General features: G+C 36.3%; 2 protein-coding genes across 3 annotated transcripts; both read right to left on the bottom strand.

Annotated features, from left to right (window-relative positions):
• LOC127452609 (caspase-2-like) lies at positions 1–12551 on the bottom strand. Of its 2 annotated transcripts, none has more exons than XM_051718215.1 (11): positions 11416–12551; positions 10202–10361; positions 9457–9606; positions 8899–8974; positions 8518–8609; positions 7922–8101; positions 7722–7850; positions 7530–7620; positions 5925–6113; positions 5694–5803; positions 1–2850 (listed from the first exon to the last, which is right to left on the bottom strand). In XM_051718215.1, exons 2-11 carry the CDS (start codon positions 10352–10354, stop codon positions 2716–2718), a joined length of 1305 nt encoding a protein of 434 aa, XP_051574175.1. In that variant the 5' UTR covers positions 10355–10361; positions 11416–12551; the 3' UTR covers positions 1–2715. The 2 variants fall into 2 exon arrangements, with proteins under 2 accessions (XP_051574175.1, XP_051574174.1); XM_051718214.1 differs by having other exon boundaries at positions 5919–6113.
• A 145-nt stretch (positions 12552–12696) lies between these two features.
• On the bottom strand, positions 12697–17699 carry LOC127452611 (cation-dependent mannose-6-phosphate receptor-like). The gene is made up of 7 exons (XM_051718221.1): positions 17408–17699; positions 16830–16996; positions 16578–16738; positions 15520–15629; positions 15099–15229; positions 14512–14638; positions 12697–14205 (listed from the first exon to the last, which is right to left on the bottom strand). The coding sequence occupies exons 2-7, from the start codon at positions 16976–16978 to the stop codon at positions 14080–14082; spliced, it is 804 nt and encodes a 267-aa protein (XP_051574181.1). The 5' UTR covers positions 16979–16996; positions 17408–17699; the 3' UTR covers positions 12697–14079.
• Between the last annotated feature and the right edge of the window lie 3271 nt (positions 17700–20970).

Here is a 20970-nt window from a genome sequence, read left to right on the forward strand (position 1 = left end):
TCTTTAGAACAATATTTATTTCATGGCAGCTTTTGCATTACAAAAATACAAAATGGCAGTTTCCCTATAGTTGATTTAAGCAACCTTCATAGTTGGTTAGAAGACAAAGGCAGTGAATAAACTCTTCTATTCTTTTCAAATGAAGTTAACTAGGCACTCATCTGGTAGTCAGGCTGGGTGAGACTAAACTGCACTATATAACACAGCTGAACATGTACCTCCATTGTGGGTTTTAACACTTTAAGAAGGAAATTTTAAAAACTTAAATTTAACTATTACATTTAACCACAAGAAACTTTAGGGCTCAGTATGACATAGCTTTTCACCATTAGCATTCTGAACACATCAAAACTAGGTGAACATGGCCAGAAAAATACATTTATTATCCAGATTATTTTTCAGCTGTGGGAGTTGTTTTTTTATTTTTTAACACAAGCTTCCTTTCTTTTGTTTAAATGCAGGATTAGAGAACATACACTGTGCTGGTGTTCTCACAATGGGAAGACTGCCGCATAAAACCAATACTACTTTGAGTCGCTCATTCCAAGCACAGTATAGTAACACTGTGGGGTTGAAATTAATACATTTTTCCAGTGTACATATTTTCTATTCCCACCTTTGTTTTTATTTGAACAATAATATGATTAATGAAAACACCGTATAGTACATCAGATCAAATAACTAGTCATTTGTTTAAATACTTTCAAATTATTTCTAGAATATTATGGCACAGAGTTTGCATTAGGTAAGCACATTTTTGGAAGTTTTCTACAAACAGCCCCTTATTCTGATATACAAGACCTTGTCCCAGCTAACATTTAAGAACAACTCATCCCATATTTTTCTCCCATGTCAAAGAAGCTCATTAATTAAAATATCAAAATAATACCCAAACAACATTAGCTTGAAAGCAACATCAGCATCAACATTGTAATAAAACATTTTGGCTGCTAAACAGTAAAAAAAATAAAAAATAAAATAAAACACTACTTAGTCTTGAATGATTACTCAAGCTAAAGGCAACAAGTGTGAAATGTAAAAGTGTTCAAGGGATGCCACAGCAGTGTCAAAAGGTCAAAGGCTGTGACTTTTAACCTAACACAAATGCCTACTGTATAATGAAGACACACACAGAGGAAAAAACAGCACACAAAAATTTACAGTCTGCATTCCCCGGAGGAATAATGCTGTGTGTGCAGAACAGGAAGACTGTGTGAGTCTAAACGTTGCAACCTCTATATTGCAAAACGTGTGCTGGTTAAGTGCTTTAGCTCTCCACTGCCACCTCCAGGTGTTTTAAGACATCATAAACACTCATATTTTCAGTCTGGATTAAATGTGCATTCACTGGCACATTGAATGTTTAAAGAGAAAAGACATGTGCAAGAGTGAGGGAAATCTGCCAAAAAAACAAACAAAAAAACTGCTGCATATATAAAAAGCATAACTCCAAAAATGTGTTATGAGAATATATACATTTCACTTTGCGAATACCCCCCCCCAATCCCCATGGAAAATTGGGGTAAATACCTGGAATGCAAATGGTTCTTGGAAGTTTTGGAATTACACGAATATTTGTAGAGTGATGCAATAGGATATGTTAATGTGCAACATATTCATGCATTCATGGTTTGATAAATAGCTTTTAGAATCTATTGTGAGCCAAACAAAGCAGCAAGGTTGAGCAGATAGTTTCACTTTGAAACATGAAGCACTATTAATTGTATAGACAAAACAGCTGCCATGGTGCATACGGGATGATTAAAGTGAATTAATTAACTGATGTTATGAAGAAAGCATGCATTTAAAATGTACTTAAGTTGATATAATGCATGTAAAGGTGCATTAAGGACACCTAAAATAAAGTAAGGGCAGATCTTCTCCAGAAAAAAGGGCATCTGTTATATCAGTGCCAATGAGTCATTTACTTTACTATGGTACTGGCACAATGTTAGTACGAATAATGTGTCATTGAAAGGTTTATAGTTTGGCTTTAGGGTTTAAAGGGTCCACAATTACTGAACCAATAGTACAAGAACAACCGAGACAAAACTGTACAAATAAAACTCAAAACAAATAGACAAAAATAAATCTATGCAAAGAAGGAAGGTCAATATAAATCTATAAGCCAATAGATTTTTACAAAGCACCAAGTTGATGAAAGTACACATTGTGACTTATAGCAAACATTTACACAGCAGATGATTAAAAATTATTGGACTTTAATTTTTCTGCCTATTAACCCTAAAATCCAGTTTAAAATCATGAAAACAAACTGATACCACTTTTCACACATCCTCCCAAATGACATCTTCACTCTTTCCTTACTAAAGGAAAAGGGGGAAATATATATATATATATATATATATATATATATATATCTGGATCAGATGCTTAATAGATTTTCTGATTGCACCTTATCCACTAAAAGACGGATAGTTATAATAATTGTTTTTTTTTAAATCGGTAAATTCTCTACCTTTGCAAACACACAGTAAATAATGTACACAACTGTCCTAATGAATCTGCCATTGTGCTGAGGAATGTGAGACAGATGAAACGTGGAATGGGTCTAATTACATTTACATAACTATGTGTCTGTGTTCTGAGCTTATAGTGCATGATGGATGTACAAGCGTGTCCGCTGAAGTCCTGCTACTGCATCAGTTCTGAGGGTAGTATTTTGTGTGCTTTGTGCCTGTGGAGTATGTGTGTCTAACTGTTGGAGTAGTACTTAGGGAAGAGGTAGAGGTCTTTACAGAGGGAGCTGGTGAACTCTGACATCTCTTTACAGCGATGATGTGCTGAACCAGGAGCGTAACCCTCTCTGCTTTTAATCCGACCGTTCACCTGCAGAGAAAAACAGAGAACGAAATCCATTTTAAACTGTCATGCATATATGTATTACTGTGAGTGTATGTGGTGTGAAATTATCAGATAAAACAGTTCCAGCTCTAATACCTGATTGAATGAGCCACATTCAGACTCTAACTATTCTAATGTGTCAAATACAAACTATTTAAATGGTTATTGTGAACTATAATGAACTACAATTTGGTGAAAGAATCATTTATTGTGATGTCTATTGTTTTCACCACAATTTACCCCAGCTTTGCATCCATCAAGACCTTGTAACCATGGTAAATTCGCTATAACACATCGCCATGAGGGGTTTACTGCTTTATTGTGCTTCTATTTATTTTTTCCATATAGCAGAGCATGGTTTTCAAAGTGGTAGAGCATTTTATTAGCAACGGCAAGGTTATGGGTTCAAGTCCCCAAGAACACACATACTGATAAGATGTAGGCTACTATATATCAGTGTTTCCTACAGAATTCAGATTCAACAGACTGTGCACATTGCGATGGGTCCCACTTTTCTCTCATTATTCTTTATAACCTAGGCAACTTATATATTAAATAAATATTATATATTAAATCATTGTAATTTAATTCTGAATAATTGTAATCATAATAATAATGGTTATTATTTCTAAATTAAGAAATTACTGAAATATATTACAATTTTAGGCCTTTTTTAATAACTAATAATAACTGTATTATTATTATTATGCAAGTAATATTTCTCTAACCATTTCTTAACTTGTACGTGGCATTGCTATGGGATCTGGTTAAAAACTGCAGGAATTTTATTTGTGAAGTCATGTTAACAATAGCCTTTATATGAGCACCTAGTAACTCCAAATATGGTAAAATACCACAAAACCTGGTGTCACAGGGTTGTTTTCGATTTGTATAGTAACTTGTAGAGCTGCACAATTCTGGATCAATTGAGAATCACGATTTTTTTATTTAGAATAAAGATCACGATTCTCTCACGATTCTGAATAAAAATGCTTATTTCAGTGATTAACAAAACCTGGACATAAGGGTATTAAAAAAAGTAACATAATTTACTAGAGGTTCTGACAAAATGTTCTCTGCTTCAATCTATGCAAAAATGCAATAAAGTTGTAAATCAAATATATACATTTAAAAAGTCCACAAGAGGGCACAACGAATAAATTATAAACCAAACAGCACCTTGTGATTATTGCAACAAAAAAAACAAAAAAAAAACAAACAAACAAACAAACAAAAAAACTGCATATTAATAATAATAATAATAATTTAAAAAAAAAACGATTTAACCTGTTTCTCACATGCCAAGTAAAAAGCAAAACAAGCAGAAAAAAAGCTTCATTAACAGTTCTATGTAAACTTGGTATTGCATTTGTAAGCAAATATGTTATTTTACAAAAGTTATCATTTAAATTACAATTTAAATTAAAACAATGAGACCTTCAGTGAACAGTGCTTTAAGTTTTTCAGCAACAGTAGCAATTCAACTTTAAAAAAAATAAATAACATAAAACATTAAAAAAGGTCATTTAATGCAAAACGAAATTACTTGACACTCTTTACTGTGTGACAGATCTACATTAATACTGATCTGGTGCAGTAAGAATGCCTGAATGCCTATAACAGTATATTTTATATACACTATTTGTATTATATACTGTGTATTCTATATTGTGTGTATTGTATACTGTACATTGTATATTATTGTTGTAAATCTGATGTTTATTGTAAATTGGTATATGTCTCATCACTGTTATGACTACTGTGTTGCTCGGAACTGCACCCAAGACTTTCACCCACTGTTGCACTTGTGTATATGGTTGTGTGACAATAAAGTGATCTGATTTGATTTGAATAGACAGCATGTAGCTTATATACATTTAGACATCGCACAAATCTAACATCTTAAAGAATTTGTTCCGTCTGCTTATACATTAATGGCTGTGTTTGCTTTATTATCTCGTCAAGACAGTGCAGATTTAATCCCGTCTGTTACACTGGTAATTCATTAACAGCTGCGTTTATATTAATATCGCCTAAAGAGGGTATTTTGATTAAAAACATTACAGAGTCTCGTGCAGGATCGCTGCATTCATCACAAGACACAAGTGCATGGGCAGACACATGCATGTGAGCGTTTGAAAGAAGTCGGCTGTGATCAAACAGCACATGGGTAGCGAATTTAGTCAGATCTTGGTAATGCCGGTATTTTTGTAGCATCGGTAGCTATTAAAATATTGAACTGAACAGAGATTATGTCACACTCCTAGCTAATCGTAGCTGCACCCTGCAGTTTGTAAAGCACTGTGCTGGAAAAACGTCTTTGGCCATTGCGTTTTAGTTTATTCAGCATCTCGTGCAGGAGCGCTGTGTTTTGTAGATGCCATATAAAGTTTATCTATGTTTAAAAACATGTCTTGAAGTGAATTTTGAATTTAAATTTTACCGTCTTACAAATGCATGCCACTGGAACGTTAATATACATTGCAGAATCTTTGTTATTTAGAAATGAGATTGCTTGGTTGTCTGAATCGATATCGCGACCTTTTAACGATTAATCATGCAGCTCTAGTAACTTGTAGTGGGCAATTAAAGTGAATTTAGAGTGTTGTAAATATAAGGCTCAGCATTACCAAACCGAATGGAACACAACACATCTGCTGCTGAAAAGCAGTGCAGAAACACTGCTATCTAACATGAATTCACTGGAAGTTGCTTTAGATAAAAGCATCAGCCAACTGAATAAATATAAATGTATACTGAAATGATGTTGTGTAGTGCTGATGTGATCTAAGATACAGCATTTTAATCTACGAACCCAAATGTCTTACTTGCACAAGTATGTCAGACATGTGTGTGTCATTGGCTCTCTGTCTGATGGCTGTGTTTAGTTCCTGAACAAACCAGGACCCTTTCTTGGTGTTTCTCATTGCAGCAGTGCCTGAAACGACACAAATCCACACACACACACAAGCCATTGAAGTGACATGACACATTTTGCCAAATAAGAAACCTATTGAAATGACTCAGATGAATATCCAACAATGTGTACACACTGAAACCTTTGAGGGAGGCAAAGCTGCAAATCATATCTGATCTCTGGGGAAGTTTGACTCTCAGTCTCTCTCTGTCTTTCTCCTCCTTCTCTTTGTCCAGTCTCTCCTCCTCTCGCCCAGCATCACTCTGTTCACAGCCTGGGGACTGTGTACGCTCCTGTCCATCCAACTGGTCCACGCCGTTGTCCATCTCCTCTGAAACAAAAGGGAAAAAATGTCAATAATATCACTAGACCTGTGCCTGTTTGGTGAGGTAGCTTTATTATAGACTGAAGTAATGCTGGAGTTTTCAAATATTTTTTAATTCATTTTTAGTAAACAGTGAGAAATAATTTTAATGAATTCTGCAATTTTGCGTATGTAATAATTCACTTTCAATATAATTCTTTAAATATACTGTATATCAGATATTATATTGCTACCCTGCTGACAGATATTGGCATAGGACATTTAAAAACCCATATCAGTTAACAACTAATCAAAAACATCCCTATAATGTAGGGGAAGCACCAATACCACTTTTTTCTCCCAACCTGATTCCGATACCTGAACTCTCAGCATCAGCCAATAAGGATCCTGATTCGATACCAGTGTTTTTGTTTTTGTAATCGGTTAAGAATAATCTATACTTCACTATTACAATTAATAATAATAAATATTAGAGTCATATTATACAATAGCAATATACAGTATTTCAGCCGTACTTTCTTAAAGATGCTGTAAGTGATTTTAGTGTTCTGAAGCTTTCATGTGACTGAGCCGTTGAATTAGCCACGCCCCCTCATTCCAAAACCCCATCCTCCCAAGATAATTTTGAGACCAAAACCGAGCAAAAGAAGAGCATTATTTGTTCCTGTGGCTGTCAAATTCAACAGAGGCACAATAGTATCCTCAACTGACAAACATTATGAATCATACCCTCAATGATCTGCTTCAAATGAGAATGAGCAAAATGATTGACAGGTGAAAAGCGTCAATGTCCGCGGTCACATTTTTGTTTGCTGTTTACAAAGTCTACAGCTGTCACAGAGACCATTGAGATATCTCAGGACACTTATTTCATTAATATCTTTAAGGGAGTGGGAACAATTTTTGCATTCTTTTCCATTAAATAAATCACAGCACCTTTAACTTTAAAACCCTCCGGCTTTTATTTTGGCGGAACACAGCAAGAAGACCTTTGAGTGTCTGTGTGTGGGCAAGTTCACAGCAGTTTAATTCGATTTTCATTCAAAATCTGGTGAAATGCTCCACCGGTGCCCTCTTCAATTTATGTTACAAGTGAACCGAACAACAAACATCTATATCTAAGATGGAGTTTGTGTAGAGCTCTCACATATTGTGAGCCGCTTAATGAGCTGAAAACAGCGCATCATCATGAGCACAGTGCGTGCTTTGAGTGTGCTCATTCACTGAAGTTTGCGCATTCAAACTATTTACTTATTAAACATAGCCTTTTACGAAAACTATCATATGGCGTCAAGAGACTAAAAAAATGCATGAGTCTTACAGACAACTTCAATGGTGCTTTTATGGTTAATTTTTGAAGCTTGAGAGTAATAAAAATAACACAAGGATTCGGATTTGGATTGGTCAGTGATAACTTCTCACCTCCTCGACAGGCCTGAATGAAGAACATCTTTGGCTTGTTCTGGAGCAGAGGGCAGCGGGCATTATCAAAAACCTCAAACACCCAGTCCAACTGAGAGACAGAGAGACACATCGAACTTTGACAATGCAATGATCTTCTTTCAAAGCAGTAAGTTGACGTTATAGAAAGAATTACAAATTCAGAGTGTGTACCTCCAGCAGCTGTCCGTCAGTACCATAGATAGAGCCTTCAACACCATGAGTCAGAAAACACACAGCACAGCAGTCATACTCTGCGTGCTCCTGCCGCTGGGCGAACTGTTCCAAGCACCTGCGCATTGCCTGAAGCATACACACAAATCATCAAATCATGATGAATAAATGACTTTGATCTGTAGATGTGTGTGACTCACCTCTGCTGTGAGGTCTTTGTGCAGACTGACTGTAAAGTCCAACTCAGTGAAGAGTCTCCTCAGAACCTCCTCGTCCACCTCTCCTCCCCTCCGGATGTCCAGATCAGTGTTTGCAGAGTCAAACCTCACGTTACTTAGCACCAAGGCCAGTCCTCGCGGACTAGAGCGCATCGCGTAAGCCTGAGAGGAGAGGAAACATTTGCATAGTGGTTACATACTCTTATGTTCTAACGTAGTGTAAAATACATGCAAATATCATGGGTGTTTGAGTGTGTGTGTATGTGCATTCAAAGGATGATTTTGTATTCTTGTATGTGGGTACTTGACACCAAGTTTATAGGTTAAGAATGATGTGAATGCATTTGGGAATTACTATATATTTAGTCCTGTAACTGGTCACTTTTAAATGGACTTATAATGTGAGAAATCTAATTTACAAAGTAAAAAATATTCCATGTAGTTTTTCAATTTAGAGGCCATAAAAGCAGCATAATTATTAAAACATTAGCAAGATGCTGTTTGAATAGTTTAAGATGGAGTATAGCATTTCACACCGCAGGTCAACTTTCCATAAGTATTTCAGGTCAACTACCCACCTGAAATCTGTGGGACTCATAGAATTCATGAGTGCAGGGGAGTACAGCTGTGGTCACTGGGGAGTCTGCATCCAAACACATCTCCATAGACTCTGAAACACAAAACCAACCATATGCAGCTCAAATATATGAGGTTCATATCACATAACAATTTCCCATTACTGTATGTTTTATGCTTCAGTAATCAAGTTGGGGTTGCACTGGAAAAATATTACTTTAAAATTGCTAGAAGCACTAAAAAAAAAAAAAAAAAAAAGGTGGGCAAAATTTGTAATGCTTTCAAAAAGCTTTTGACTTCCATCTATTTTCAGTTTTTTTTTTTCTATGGTAGGCCAACAAACTCATTTATAGCCTCAAACACAAACATGCTCAATCTCTCACCATGAGTTCGGGCTCTTTTTGCAGGTATCACACATTCCTGAGTTGGGACAGGAAGTGAAGTCTCTGAAAACCTTTTCTATAAAGAGAAAAGCACAAAATCATTGTTACATTCACTGCAGGTCTTTATGTGAGAATATAATGAAAGTTACAGCCTGTTTATTTCTCACTCTTCCAGGGGAAAGGAGAGACTCTACTTGTCTGTTTGGTTTTCGTGAAAAGAATCACTGCAGTTTGGGTGTGGTAAACTAGTGCACAGTAACTGCACTCTAACTTCCCCTTTAGTCTCACTCTCTCCCTCTTACTCCATTGACTCAGCTATGACCTCTGGGGTGGCTTGATTGCCATATGTCTTGTATGATTGTAACACTGACCCCACACCTCCACTCTTCTATCTCTTTTTGTCTAAAGTACCCGTGTCTTGCATTAAAAATAGCTCATGATATTTTATTGCAAAATCTATTTGGAAAGTGAGATAAAATCTAACATTAATGTGTGGTATAAAATAAAGTTTGACAATAAACAAAACAGATTATGGCTGATGTGGAGAAACCAACTCACGCCTTTCTCCGTGAACTCCATGAGCATTCTGCAGAGGTGCAGTTGCTCTGTCGCTGTAAGAGCCGCACAGAAGCTGCTGAATGCCCGGGGGCCACGTTTGGGCAAAAGAGCCAACAAATGCCGACTCTTGCCCTGGGACGTCGGCTTAGCCTGTAAAGGGGGAAATCATGCCACAATTAAAAATAATATTTAGCCTTTTAAATAACCAGCAATTTACAACTCCTTTGGTCATTCAAATGAAGTCTGCAATTTGGTCCATCAAAAAATACACAAAGAGCTTTTCAGTAACACTTTTTCCAGATTGTATCAATAACAAATAAGCCCTAATGGACTATGATTAACAAATAGAACAGTAAGTTAGCTTCAAAGTTAACTATCAAATGTACTTTTCTGAACAAAATCTGAACAAATATCATTCACAAAATGCTGCATTTCCCTATGTATTCCCCCATTTAACTGCAATTTGAAAGACTTTTAAAAAAATAACAAAATTAATAAAAGATCAAATTAGAATGTTTTTCCTAATTTGATCATGCTATCAGCTACCAATAGGAGTGTAGTATTCTCAGTTCTTTTGAACACATTCTGCAGAATTCTGTAGATTTCCCTCCCTAAATCAGCACATAAAACAAATGTAGATTCCACATGGATTTATATATAACCAATTATATAGTTAAATATTGCTTTATAACATTGTTATAAGTCATAGTGTTTATATAAGTCACATAATAATCGCCATCTGTACCATAATGCTCTCGGTCATGCTGTCTGTGAGGATTTCATCTTGATGCAGATACTGGACCAGCAGATCATCCACCACCATCTCCTTACACAGAGTGACAGAGTTCCTCCTGAGGGCAAGTCTCTCCCATTCTTTCATGCCACACTCTCCCAGCATGATCAAACTTTGAGTTTAAATGCAGGTCCAAGTTTAAAAGGAAAGAAATGACAGACATATAACTTACCAAACCTATTTATAAAAACTTTATCAGCAACAGTTGTAACAGTAGCAGTTGAACCCTAAAAACATCATTACAATTATAACAGATGTACAACTACACTAACCATTACAACAATTCATTATTTTACTTCATCTAAATAAAGGGATAGTTTACAACAAAAAAAAAAATTATTCTCTCATCATTTACTCCGCCTCATGCCATCCCAGATCTGTATTACTTTTTTCTTCTGCTGAACACAATGAAGATTGTTGGAAGAATATCTCAGCTGTGTTGGTCCATACAATGCAAGTGAATGGTGACCAAAACTTTGAAGCTCCAAAAAGCACAAAGGCAGCATAAAAGTAATCCATGCAGACATTTTTGTCTGTTCTCACCCAAAACTAACTGGATCATTTCAGAAGACATGGATTAAACCACTGGAGTAATACAGATTACTTTTATGCTGCCTTAATGTGCTTTAGGAGCTTCAAAGTTTTGGTCACCATTCACTTGCACTGTGTGGACCTACAGAGCTGAAACACTCTTCTAAAAATCTTTGTGTTCTGCAGAAGGAAAGTTGGGGGGGGGGGGGGGGGGTAGTAAATGACGAGAGAATTTTCATTCCTTGAGTACAATTTATTGGCATGATATAAGAAACCACAGCACCAAGATTAATGAGTTACTTCATTAAGATCCATGTCATCATTACATTGTTAACATTCCATCTGGATTATATTGTAAAGACAAATTTTACAAACAGTGAGCAGCGCAGACTGCAGAACCACAGATCAGAAACCACACGGACAGGTGGTTTGAGGATCAGAAAATAAATTAATCTATATTTTATACATAATCTGTAAATTGGTTTGTATGGGGTATCGTTCATAATAACAAAACATTTACCATATAAACAAATCTCTCTCTCTCTCTCACACACACACACACACACAGGTGAGTGGTGTTAAGTGACCTGCGTGCGCATGCTGTAAAGTTAAAAGGCCAACAAAATTCACTTTACCTGTTGTCCTAGTCCCTCGCCGTGTGCGGATGACAGTTAATGACACTATAATGATGACTTGATCGTGGAGGACGATGCTGATCTGATGTGAATCCAGATTAATGAATTCCAGCTGCTAGCTTAGCATGCTAATAACAACAAAAGACACGACTGTCAATGTTAAAACCTTCCGACGCTAAATTCCGGATAAAAGAAGGGACAGCTGCTAAACTGCAGCTCAACTAGGCGTTTCGCTCCTTTTTCGCTAACTGACAAGCTAACGACCTATAAAATATGAAATCAAAACAATCCCGCGCTACACAATACTATTAGCTGTCAGGTGCTTGTGGTTCATGTACGTTTTTTGATGTCATCGACGCACATTTAACCGTTTTAAAATGATTTTCTCTTTAGTCTTCGTTGGTGATGTTTCATGCGGAAAGACAGAAGTTGAGAAGAAGAAAAAAAATGGTAGCGTATCTGAAAAATTATTGACAGTACAACTATTTTCTGTGTACAAACTTCCGCGGGTGATGATGGCGCTGAGCAACCAATGGACGTTGGGTGTAACGATGATTGACGTAAGGATCAGCCTATCGTAGCGCTGTCCGCCAACGAAAGAGGCGTGCGTATGTTTTATCCACTTTTTTGAAATTTGAATCCTGTACACTGATCTATATAATTCATCATTGTTAAGGGATATGCACCGATCTGTACACCACCCATCCAGAACTAAATTTTAACTGAAAAAATATATAAATAAATTGCATACATTCAATGACACTTTCAGTATTTCAAATTAACATATACAAATCTGTAACTCAATAATCATGGCCTCATGGTTGTTTAGATTAAACTGAGCAACAACAAATAAAATCAAAGCTCAAAGCTTCAGTGCAACCAAACACAAAATACTTGAAGAAAAACTTGCTTTGAAAGAAAAATATACTGCTGTTCTGTCATAGTCTGGAATTTTGTCTTCTGGTTTACAGTGAGGATTACAGTAATTTGTAATGTATAAAATAGATCACACTGGCAAAGACCCATATTAAAGGGATAGTTCACCCAAAAATGAAAATTCTGTCATCTACTCACCCTCATGTCATTAAAAAAGTATGACTTTTTCTTCTTGGAACAAAAGGACAATTTTTGAAGAATGTTGGCACTGGTTTTTATTTCATACATTGAAAGTGAATGATGAATGAGGCTATCAGTCCCTAACATTTCGACTGACATCTTTTCTGTTTCATACAAGAAAGAAAATAATTCTGTATAGAAGAATAATCATACACACTGAGACAATTCACTTTTGGATGAACTATACCTTTAATATCTACAATTTCTGTAATTTTCTTATTTTCCTCAAATGTCTCTTATCAATAACATTTATGATACCAATTTATCATTAATAACATCATTCAGAAACATCAATAGGTTGTAACAGGCTGAACGCATGTTTTGTAAAGACAATGAGGTAGGCCTCACCAGAGCAGAGGTCTTGTTTGTCAGATCACTTTAAACTTTCTCCATAGAAACACAATATTCCCTAACAAACAAACAGGCATGTTGGAATGTTGAAGCAAAGCATATTTGTGATTAAGAATCTAGAATATTCACGAACTTCTCAAATAATGAATTTCAGTAAATTTTCTTTATATTCTGAAACCAAAAGCCATACATTCCCAAACATTTAATTGTTGCTTAAGTTAGTGGAGTGTGAACTTAAAGGGATAGTTCACCCAAAAAGGAAGATCCTCTCATCATTTACTCACCCTCATGCCATCCCAGATGTGTATGACTTTCTTTCTTCTGCAGAACACAAATGAAGATTTTGAAAAGAATATTTCAGCTATGTAGGTCCATACAATGCAAGTGAACGGGTACACATTTTTTGAAGCTCCAAAAAGCACATAAGTCATTTATAAGATTCCAGTGGTTAAATATATATATTCAGAAGCGATATGGTAGGTGTGGGTGAGAAACGGATAAATATTTAAGTCCTTTTTTACTATAAATTCTCCTCCCTGCCCAGTAGGTGGCAATAAGCACAAATAATGCAAATCACCAAAACACAAGAAGAGGAATGCGGAAATTTGAGGTTTATGGTAAAAAAATGACCATTCACTTCTATTGTATGGACCTACAGAGCTGAGATATTCTTCTAAAAATCCTAATTTGTGTTCTGCAGAAGAAAGAAAGTCATACGCATCTGGGATGGCATGAGGATGAGTAAATGATGAGAGAATTTTCATTTTGGGGTGAACTAACCCTTTAAAAACTCCTTTTGAGTTTTACCACTCTAATCATACTAAAAAAATAAGTACTTATATTCTATACCAAACTACATCTCTGTGGTGACCATATCACACAGTAAAGCACTGACAAACAGTGCTGATATCTTTCACTTCCTATAAAGAGAGAAAAGAGGGTCATTGTTGCATGTTTTTTGTAATTTTGTTATAAAATTTATCCTTGGGTTTTTGGACTTTCAAAAACTAGTTAGCGATCTTATACAATGAACTAATATCTAATCAACATTTTAGGGAATAAATAGAGGATAAGTGCTATTGGTAAATAAGAGAAATGAACAGCAGCACTTCTGAACTAGGAACACGTCTGAACTGAACATTCCTCTTTGGGTTCCAAAAACTGTCCAGCCTCTTCTCACTGGCTGTTTTAATTTGGTCACATGGGAAGTAAGTGGTCATCTCTTTCCTCTGGCTCCTCTCCAAGTGGTTCAGTAGCCACACCTCTATATGTGGGCGGTTCTTCTCTATTACCACGGGAACGACACACAAAATCACATCCGTCCTGTTTTGGGTGAAAAAACAAAACACAAAGCGTTTATTTCAAAATGTTAAAGGAAGTGTTCACCCAAAAATGAAAATTCTCTCATCATTTACTCAACATGTATGGACCTACAGAGCTGAGATATTCTTTTAAAAATCTTTGTTTGTGTTCTGAAGAAGAAAGAAAGTCATACACATCTGGGATGGCATGAGGGTGTGTAAATGATGAGAGAATTTTCATTTGTTTTTGGTGAACTCACTTTAAACTTGGTTCAGAAAGATAAAGAATGAAATAAGGAGACACAAGTGCATCCATAATTACACCTACAGCGGATAAGTTGCCAATCTCTGACCAAAATGCATAGTTGGGGAACTGTTCGACTCCCTTGGCCCCAACCACGAGTCGCTGATACAGGAACCCACCGGTGAGATACACGGCTAGGCAGGAGAATGCGCTATGGACAGCAAATAGCATTAATCAGGGAGGTACACACTGTAAAGTATGAGCAAAAGGCATGGATTTTCCCTATTAAATTACACTAACAGCTTGGTCAGCATTTCCATGCTTTTTGACCAAAGAATTTCATTGATTTTCCAAGACTTTTCCTGTGGTTAGTGAATTTTTGTAAATAATTTTTATAAAGATCACTCTGACACTTTCTACTCAATGAAATATTTCAGAATGGAGCATAAAAAAAAAAAAATTATATTCACAAAAAAAACAAATTACTTCTCCAGGCCAGGAAATCACAATTTTAAAATTCTCTGATATTTCCAGGTTTTCCTTGACCATGGGAACCCTGCTCAGTGGTGATCCAAAAAACATCTTCGTTGTATACCAACACTAGGTAAAAAATAAAAGTGCAACTGCAGCTTCAATGTAACTGAATATTCTGAGAATTTTCAAGCACTCACACAATGAGCAGTATTGAGCCAGCGCTGAGTTTAGATGGAGTTACAGGGCAGATTACACTGGTGTCCAGCTCAAACAAGTAATAACAGTCCTGTGGCCTCTCCCTGTCCTCCAGAACCACTGAAAATTTACTCTGACAAAAGTGCAAACAAAGAAATCAATAATGAACACAATTAGTGAGCTGAAACAATGCAGTCATTCTAGTTATTTTCAGCTACAGCAGAATGTTATAAGGTCAATAATGTTAGTGTATAGCTGACATAAGTGAGAAGGTGCTAATGCAAGGAATCCTGTAATTTTGCATTACAGACTTTTCAGCCAAAAATATAATATAGAGCCATTAGGCAAATATCTATGAACAGGCTAAACATTATAGCTCAATTTTTTATATATATATATTTCCAAAGGCACAAAAATTCATACCTCATTAGCTTTTTTGCTGCAAGAAATCATAATCATTGCTTGTCTTGGCTCTTTTGAACAGTGGCTTTCATACTTCTCTCCCCCCTCATATATGAGCAGAACCCAGTCACCTACAACAAGAACAAAAGGAGAACTAAGGTTGGAAACATGTTATCAGTTATTTCAGCTTCCTGTGACACTGTGTCATTTTGTGATGTTTGGGTATTTGTGTTTTATTTAACATTACAATATTGATCTGATATCAGTCTGCATTCCTGTGTTTCTGATACTAAGTACCTACAACATAAGATAAATACAAAGGTCAATAAGCATAAAAATCAGCAGACAATTAATATTAGACAATGCATAATTAATTAATTAATTTGTATTATTATATATCTGTAATTTTATAAGAAAGATATATAAAAACACAAGTTCAGAAAAGTATATTTGTAGCAAAATGGTTGAAAAAACTCCTGTCCTAAATATTCTTGCCCTATTGATGCATCAAACACAAAAAAGTACTAATAAAATGAATGACTGACATGTTATTATTTGTAATGGTCAAATAACTTAAAGGAATAGTTCACCAAAAATGAAAAGTTCACCCTCATGCCATCCCAGATGTGTAGGACTTTCTTCCACTGAAATCAAAGATTATTAGAAGAATATCTCAGCTGTGTTGGTCCATACAATGTAAGTGAATGGTGACCAAAACTTTGAAGCTCTAAAAATCACATAAAAGAAGCATAAAATTAATCCATAAAACACCAGTGGTTTAATCCATGTCTTCTGAAGTACTTAAGCAGTTTTGGGTGAGAACAGACCAAAATGTAACTTCTTTTTCAAAGTACATCTTGCCACTGCAGTCTCTAGGCACAATCATGATTTCAAGCTCGATTACACTTCCTAGTGCTTGATGCATGTGCAGAGCACTAGATGGCACTTTGGTCACCATTCACTTTCATTGTATGGACTTACAGAGCTGAAATATTCTTCTAAAAATCTTTGGGATGGCATGAGGGTGAGTAAATAATGTGAGAATATTTATTGTTGAGTGAACTATTCCTCTAACATACTTCCTCCAATAGCTCGAGTATGAGAGTAGCTCCCAATTGTGGTCTGCTTTCCACTGTCCTTGGCTCTCTGCACAAGACCTACATTCTTCAGTCCGTCCACGTCACCACACACCTGAAAAATGTAGATGTATTTGTCCTTCTCCTCACCCTCCACGGTGAAGCTGTGAATATGAAGATATGTATGAAATCTCCAACTTTAACAACATGTGAACAACCTACATACATGACTACTGACTTAAAAATGTGGCTTACTTTTGTTTGGTCAGGGGCTCCAGTGAACGGAGCACTTTTCTTTCTGATTCACTCTCTACAACCAGCTTGCAGTTATCCGTGTTGTTCTTCGCTCGCACTCCAACAAGCAGTAAGAAAAGTGGAGCAATTATTCTCACTGACAGCAACATGATTTTCAGAAGGAGCACCTGATGGGGTAAAGACACTACATTATGTAATGTGGCCCGCCCATTTATCCATAGACAGACAGACAGACAGATAATACATGCATACTAAATATTGCAGTATACAGACTCAGTATACAAGTATTATAATCATACACACAGATATGTAGGCTATTGCATAATTATAGAATTATTAGTGGATCCTTTCACACATCAAATTATTAAGGGGCCACTCCAAGGAGCCTACAAGTAAATGCATCACAACATACCTTCATCAGGATCACATCATGCACTAATTATTGTACTGAGTGCATCTCATACGGTTCGAAAGTAATGAAGCAACTAGTTAAGTGTAACTTTACTTAGGACACACATGAAACAATACATTTATATGAAATTTAAAAAAAAAATGCACTCAGTTGAACCCAAACATACCTTTCAGAATGTGCTGTTACTGTATTTACTGTATATAAATAGAAGTGAGTGTGTCCTAACTAGTTGTGCCCAATGGGGTCTCAGTTTCTCCTTCCCGAACAGTCGCAACAGTGCCCTTAAACAACACTAAACGACATCACGTCAAAATCTCCACGGGCATCGATCCGCACACAGTGGAGATACGCAATCCTGTAAATATTCACGTTAAAACGATTGCATGATTGATATGATTTTGTCGTTGTTAACCCAACGCGGAAGTGAAACTGAACAGGCGCCACATGTGACTCTGCATCATGTGGAAACTGATCTGCTTCACGTGAGCTGAGCATGGGAGATTGAGTGCCGCTCATTGCTTAAGAGGCTAGTGAGTGCTTTCGATTGTAGTTCATCAAACAAGTTATATTTGTCCTTGATATGATCATGCAGGTGACCTTATTACAGCAATCCTTCTCTCTGGGTTGAACTAGAATAAGTATTTGTGTGTCATATTTCAACGGAACACCGCTTGAACAACAGTAACAACAGCTCTGTTAACTTGTCTAAAGCTTTGGTGTGAGGGATCATGTCTCATGTTTGGTCAGTGGGTTCACTCATACCTCTGATAGATTTGAACATGAATACATGGTGTCCACAGACAAATTAGCCAATTAAGTCAGTTTTTATACCAGTCTTGCATCGATGATGATCTCTTGTGGTGACAATCTGCTATGGTCTTGACATCTCTTGTGTTTTTGATACTAACTAAAAAGCCATGATGCATGAAGAATTATACATGAAGTATTTGGTGAGGTAGAGGTAAATAAAAACATGACATCTAAAGGCATATATTTATCAGGAACTATGGAGCAAGAAAGGGATAGTTAACCAAAAATAACAATTCTCTCATTACTTACCGTCTTGACATCCCAGATGTGTATGACTTTCTTTCTTCTGCTGAACACAAAGATTTTTAGAAGAATATCTCAGCTCTGTAGGTCCATTCAATGCAAGTGAATGGCAACCAGAACTTTGAAGCTCCAAAAAGCACACAAAGGCAGCATAAAAGCAATCCATAAGACTCCAGTGGTTAAATCCATGTCTTCAGAAGCAATATGACGTGTGGGTGAGAAAAAGATCAATATTTAAGTCTTTTTTTACTAAAAATCTACACTTTCAACAGCCCTCCTACGCATGTTCACGAGAGGGCATTGTTGTTCTTCTGTTTTTTTATTTGTTTTCTTTTGTTTTTTGCTGATTTGCATTCTTTATGTATATCACCACCTATTGGGCAGGGAGGAGAAAGAATAAAAGGGAGGGATAAAAGCAAAGGAATAAATAAATCATATTTGCACAACAGCCTTTTAGGTGGCGATATGCATGAAGCATGCAAATCAGCAAAAAACAGAAGACCTCTCGGGAAAGTGCATAGGAGGGCTGTCTGAAAGTAAATTTATAATAAAAAGAACTTAAATATTGATCTGTTTCTCACCCACACCTATCATATCACTTTTGAAGACATGGACTTAACCACTGGAGTCTTATGGATTACTTTTATGTGCTTTTTTGGTCACCAGTCACTTGCATTGTATGGGCCTACAGAGCTGAGATATTCTTCTAAAAATCTTAATTTGTGTTCTGCAGAAGAAAGAAAGTCATACATATCTAGGATGGCATGAGGGTGAGTAAATGATGAGAAAATTTTGATTTTGGGGTGAACTAACCCTTTAAGAGTGTACTGTAGATTAAAACATATGCATAAGAAGATTTTATTTTTTTATTTTTTTTGCATTAAGATGCAATTGATATAACATTCAATAAATCGTATACTATTACCAAATATATATTATATTATTGTATATCATACTTATTATATTATTATAAAACATTGTAGTAAATTGTATACAATAAATACATGGCGTAATCAGTGCATGGTATCATCATGTAGCCATCAGCAATTCATTTACATTATGTCTTGGATTTTTATATGCACTGGTGGCCAAAAGTTTGGAATAATGTACAGATTTTGATGTTTCGGAAGGAAATTGGTACTTTATTTCACCAAAGTGGCATTCAACTGATCACAAAGTATAGTCAGGACATTACTGATATAAAAAAAACAGCACCATCACTATTTGAAAAAAGTACAAAAAAATAAAAAATTCTCCACAGTTTGGAATGCCCAATTTCCAATGTGGTCTAGGTCCTCGTGGTGGCGCAGTGACACCTCAATCCGGATGGCGGATGACGAATCTTAGTTGCCTCTGCATCTGAGACCATCAATCCGCGCATCTTATCACGTGGCTTGTTGAGCGCGTTACCGTGGAAACATAGCGCGTGTGGAGGCTTCACGCTATTCTCCGCGGCATCCACACACAACTCAACACGCGCCCCACCAAGAGAGAACCACATTATAGCGACCACGAGGAGGTTACCAAATGTGACTCTACCCTCCCTTGCAACCGGCCAATTGGGTTGCTTAGGAGACCTTGGCTGGAGTCACTCAGCACGCCCTGGATTCGAACTCGCTACTCCAGGGGTGGTAGTCAGCGTCTATATTCGCTGAACTACCCAGGCCCCAAAAAGTCATTTTTGATCGAATCTAGACAGGCCCCATTTCCAGCAGCCATCACTCCAACACCTCATCCTTGAGTAATCATGCTAAATTGCTAATCTGATACTAGAAAATCACTTGCCAAAACACAGACATTGGACAACAGATAATTGGAAAAGAGTGTTATGGATCTTAACCCCATTGAGCTGTTGTGGGATCAGATAGACTGTAAGGTGCGTGAAAAGTGCCTGACAAGACAGCCACATCTATGGCAAGTGCTACAGGAAGTGTGGGGTGAAATGTCACCTGAGTATCTGGACAAACTGACAGCTAGAATGTCAAGGATCTGCAAAGCTGTCATTGCTGCACATGGAGGATTTTTTGATGAAAACTCTGAAGTAGTTTAAGAATTTTTTTTTTTTTTTTTTTTCACATTGTAATAGTAATTTTTCACATTATTAATGTCCTGACTATACATTGTGATCAGTTGAATGCCACTTTGGTGAATAAAAGTACCAATTTCTTTCCATAAGAGCAAAATCTGTACATTATTCCAAACTTGTATATATATATATATATATATATATATATATATATATATATATATATATATATATAAACAAACAAAAACAGGATTTGTTCCTCTGCAAAACAGTGCAAACACAGGATATGGTTAAAGTATGATAAATAGAATAGCTGGATCTCTTAAAGATAACACCTGCTGAAACTGGTCTCCTTAGTGCTGCACTAACTAACTGCTGTTATCTAACTAACTTCTAACTAACTAAGTAACTCTGTCTCAGACAAGTTACTCCTTTTTTGCAAGCCGTTTACTGGACTAGAACATGCTGGTGCATTATTTCTCCTAAACTTTGTCCAGGACATTTTATTGATTTTGAATCAGCTTTATGTTGAAAGATTTTTGTTTGCCTGCTTTCAGATAAAAGCACTCGACTGAGTTGAGCTTTTTAAATGGTTCACAGTGACTTTGACAGGATATATGAGCTATTTGCAATGGCTTATACAGTTCAAA

The sequence above is a fragment of the Myxocyprinus asiaticus genome, chromosome 15, assembly GCF_019703515.2.
Source record: "Myxocyprinus asiaticus isolate MX2 ecotype Aquarium Trade chromosome 15, UBuf_Myxa_2, whole genome shotgun sequence".
Taxonomy (NCBI): domain Eukaryota; kingdom Metazoa; phylum Chordata; class Actinopteri; order Cypriniformes; family Catostomidae; genus Myxocyprinus; species Myxocyprinus asiaticus.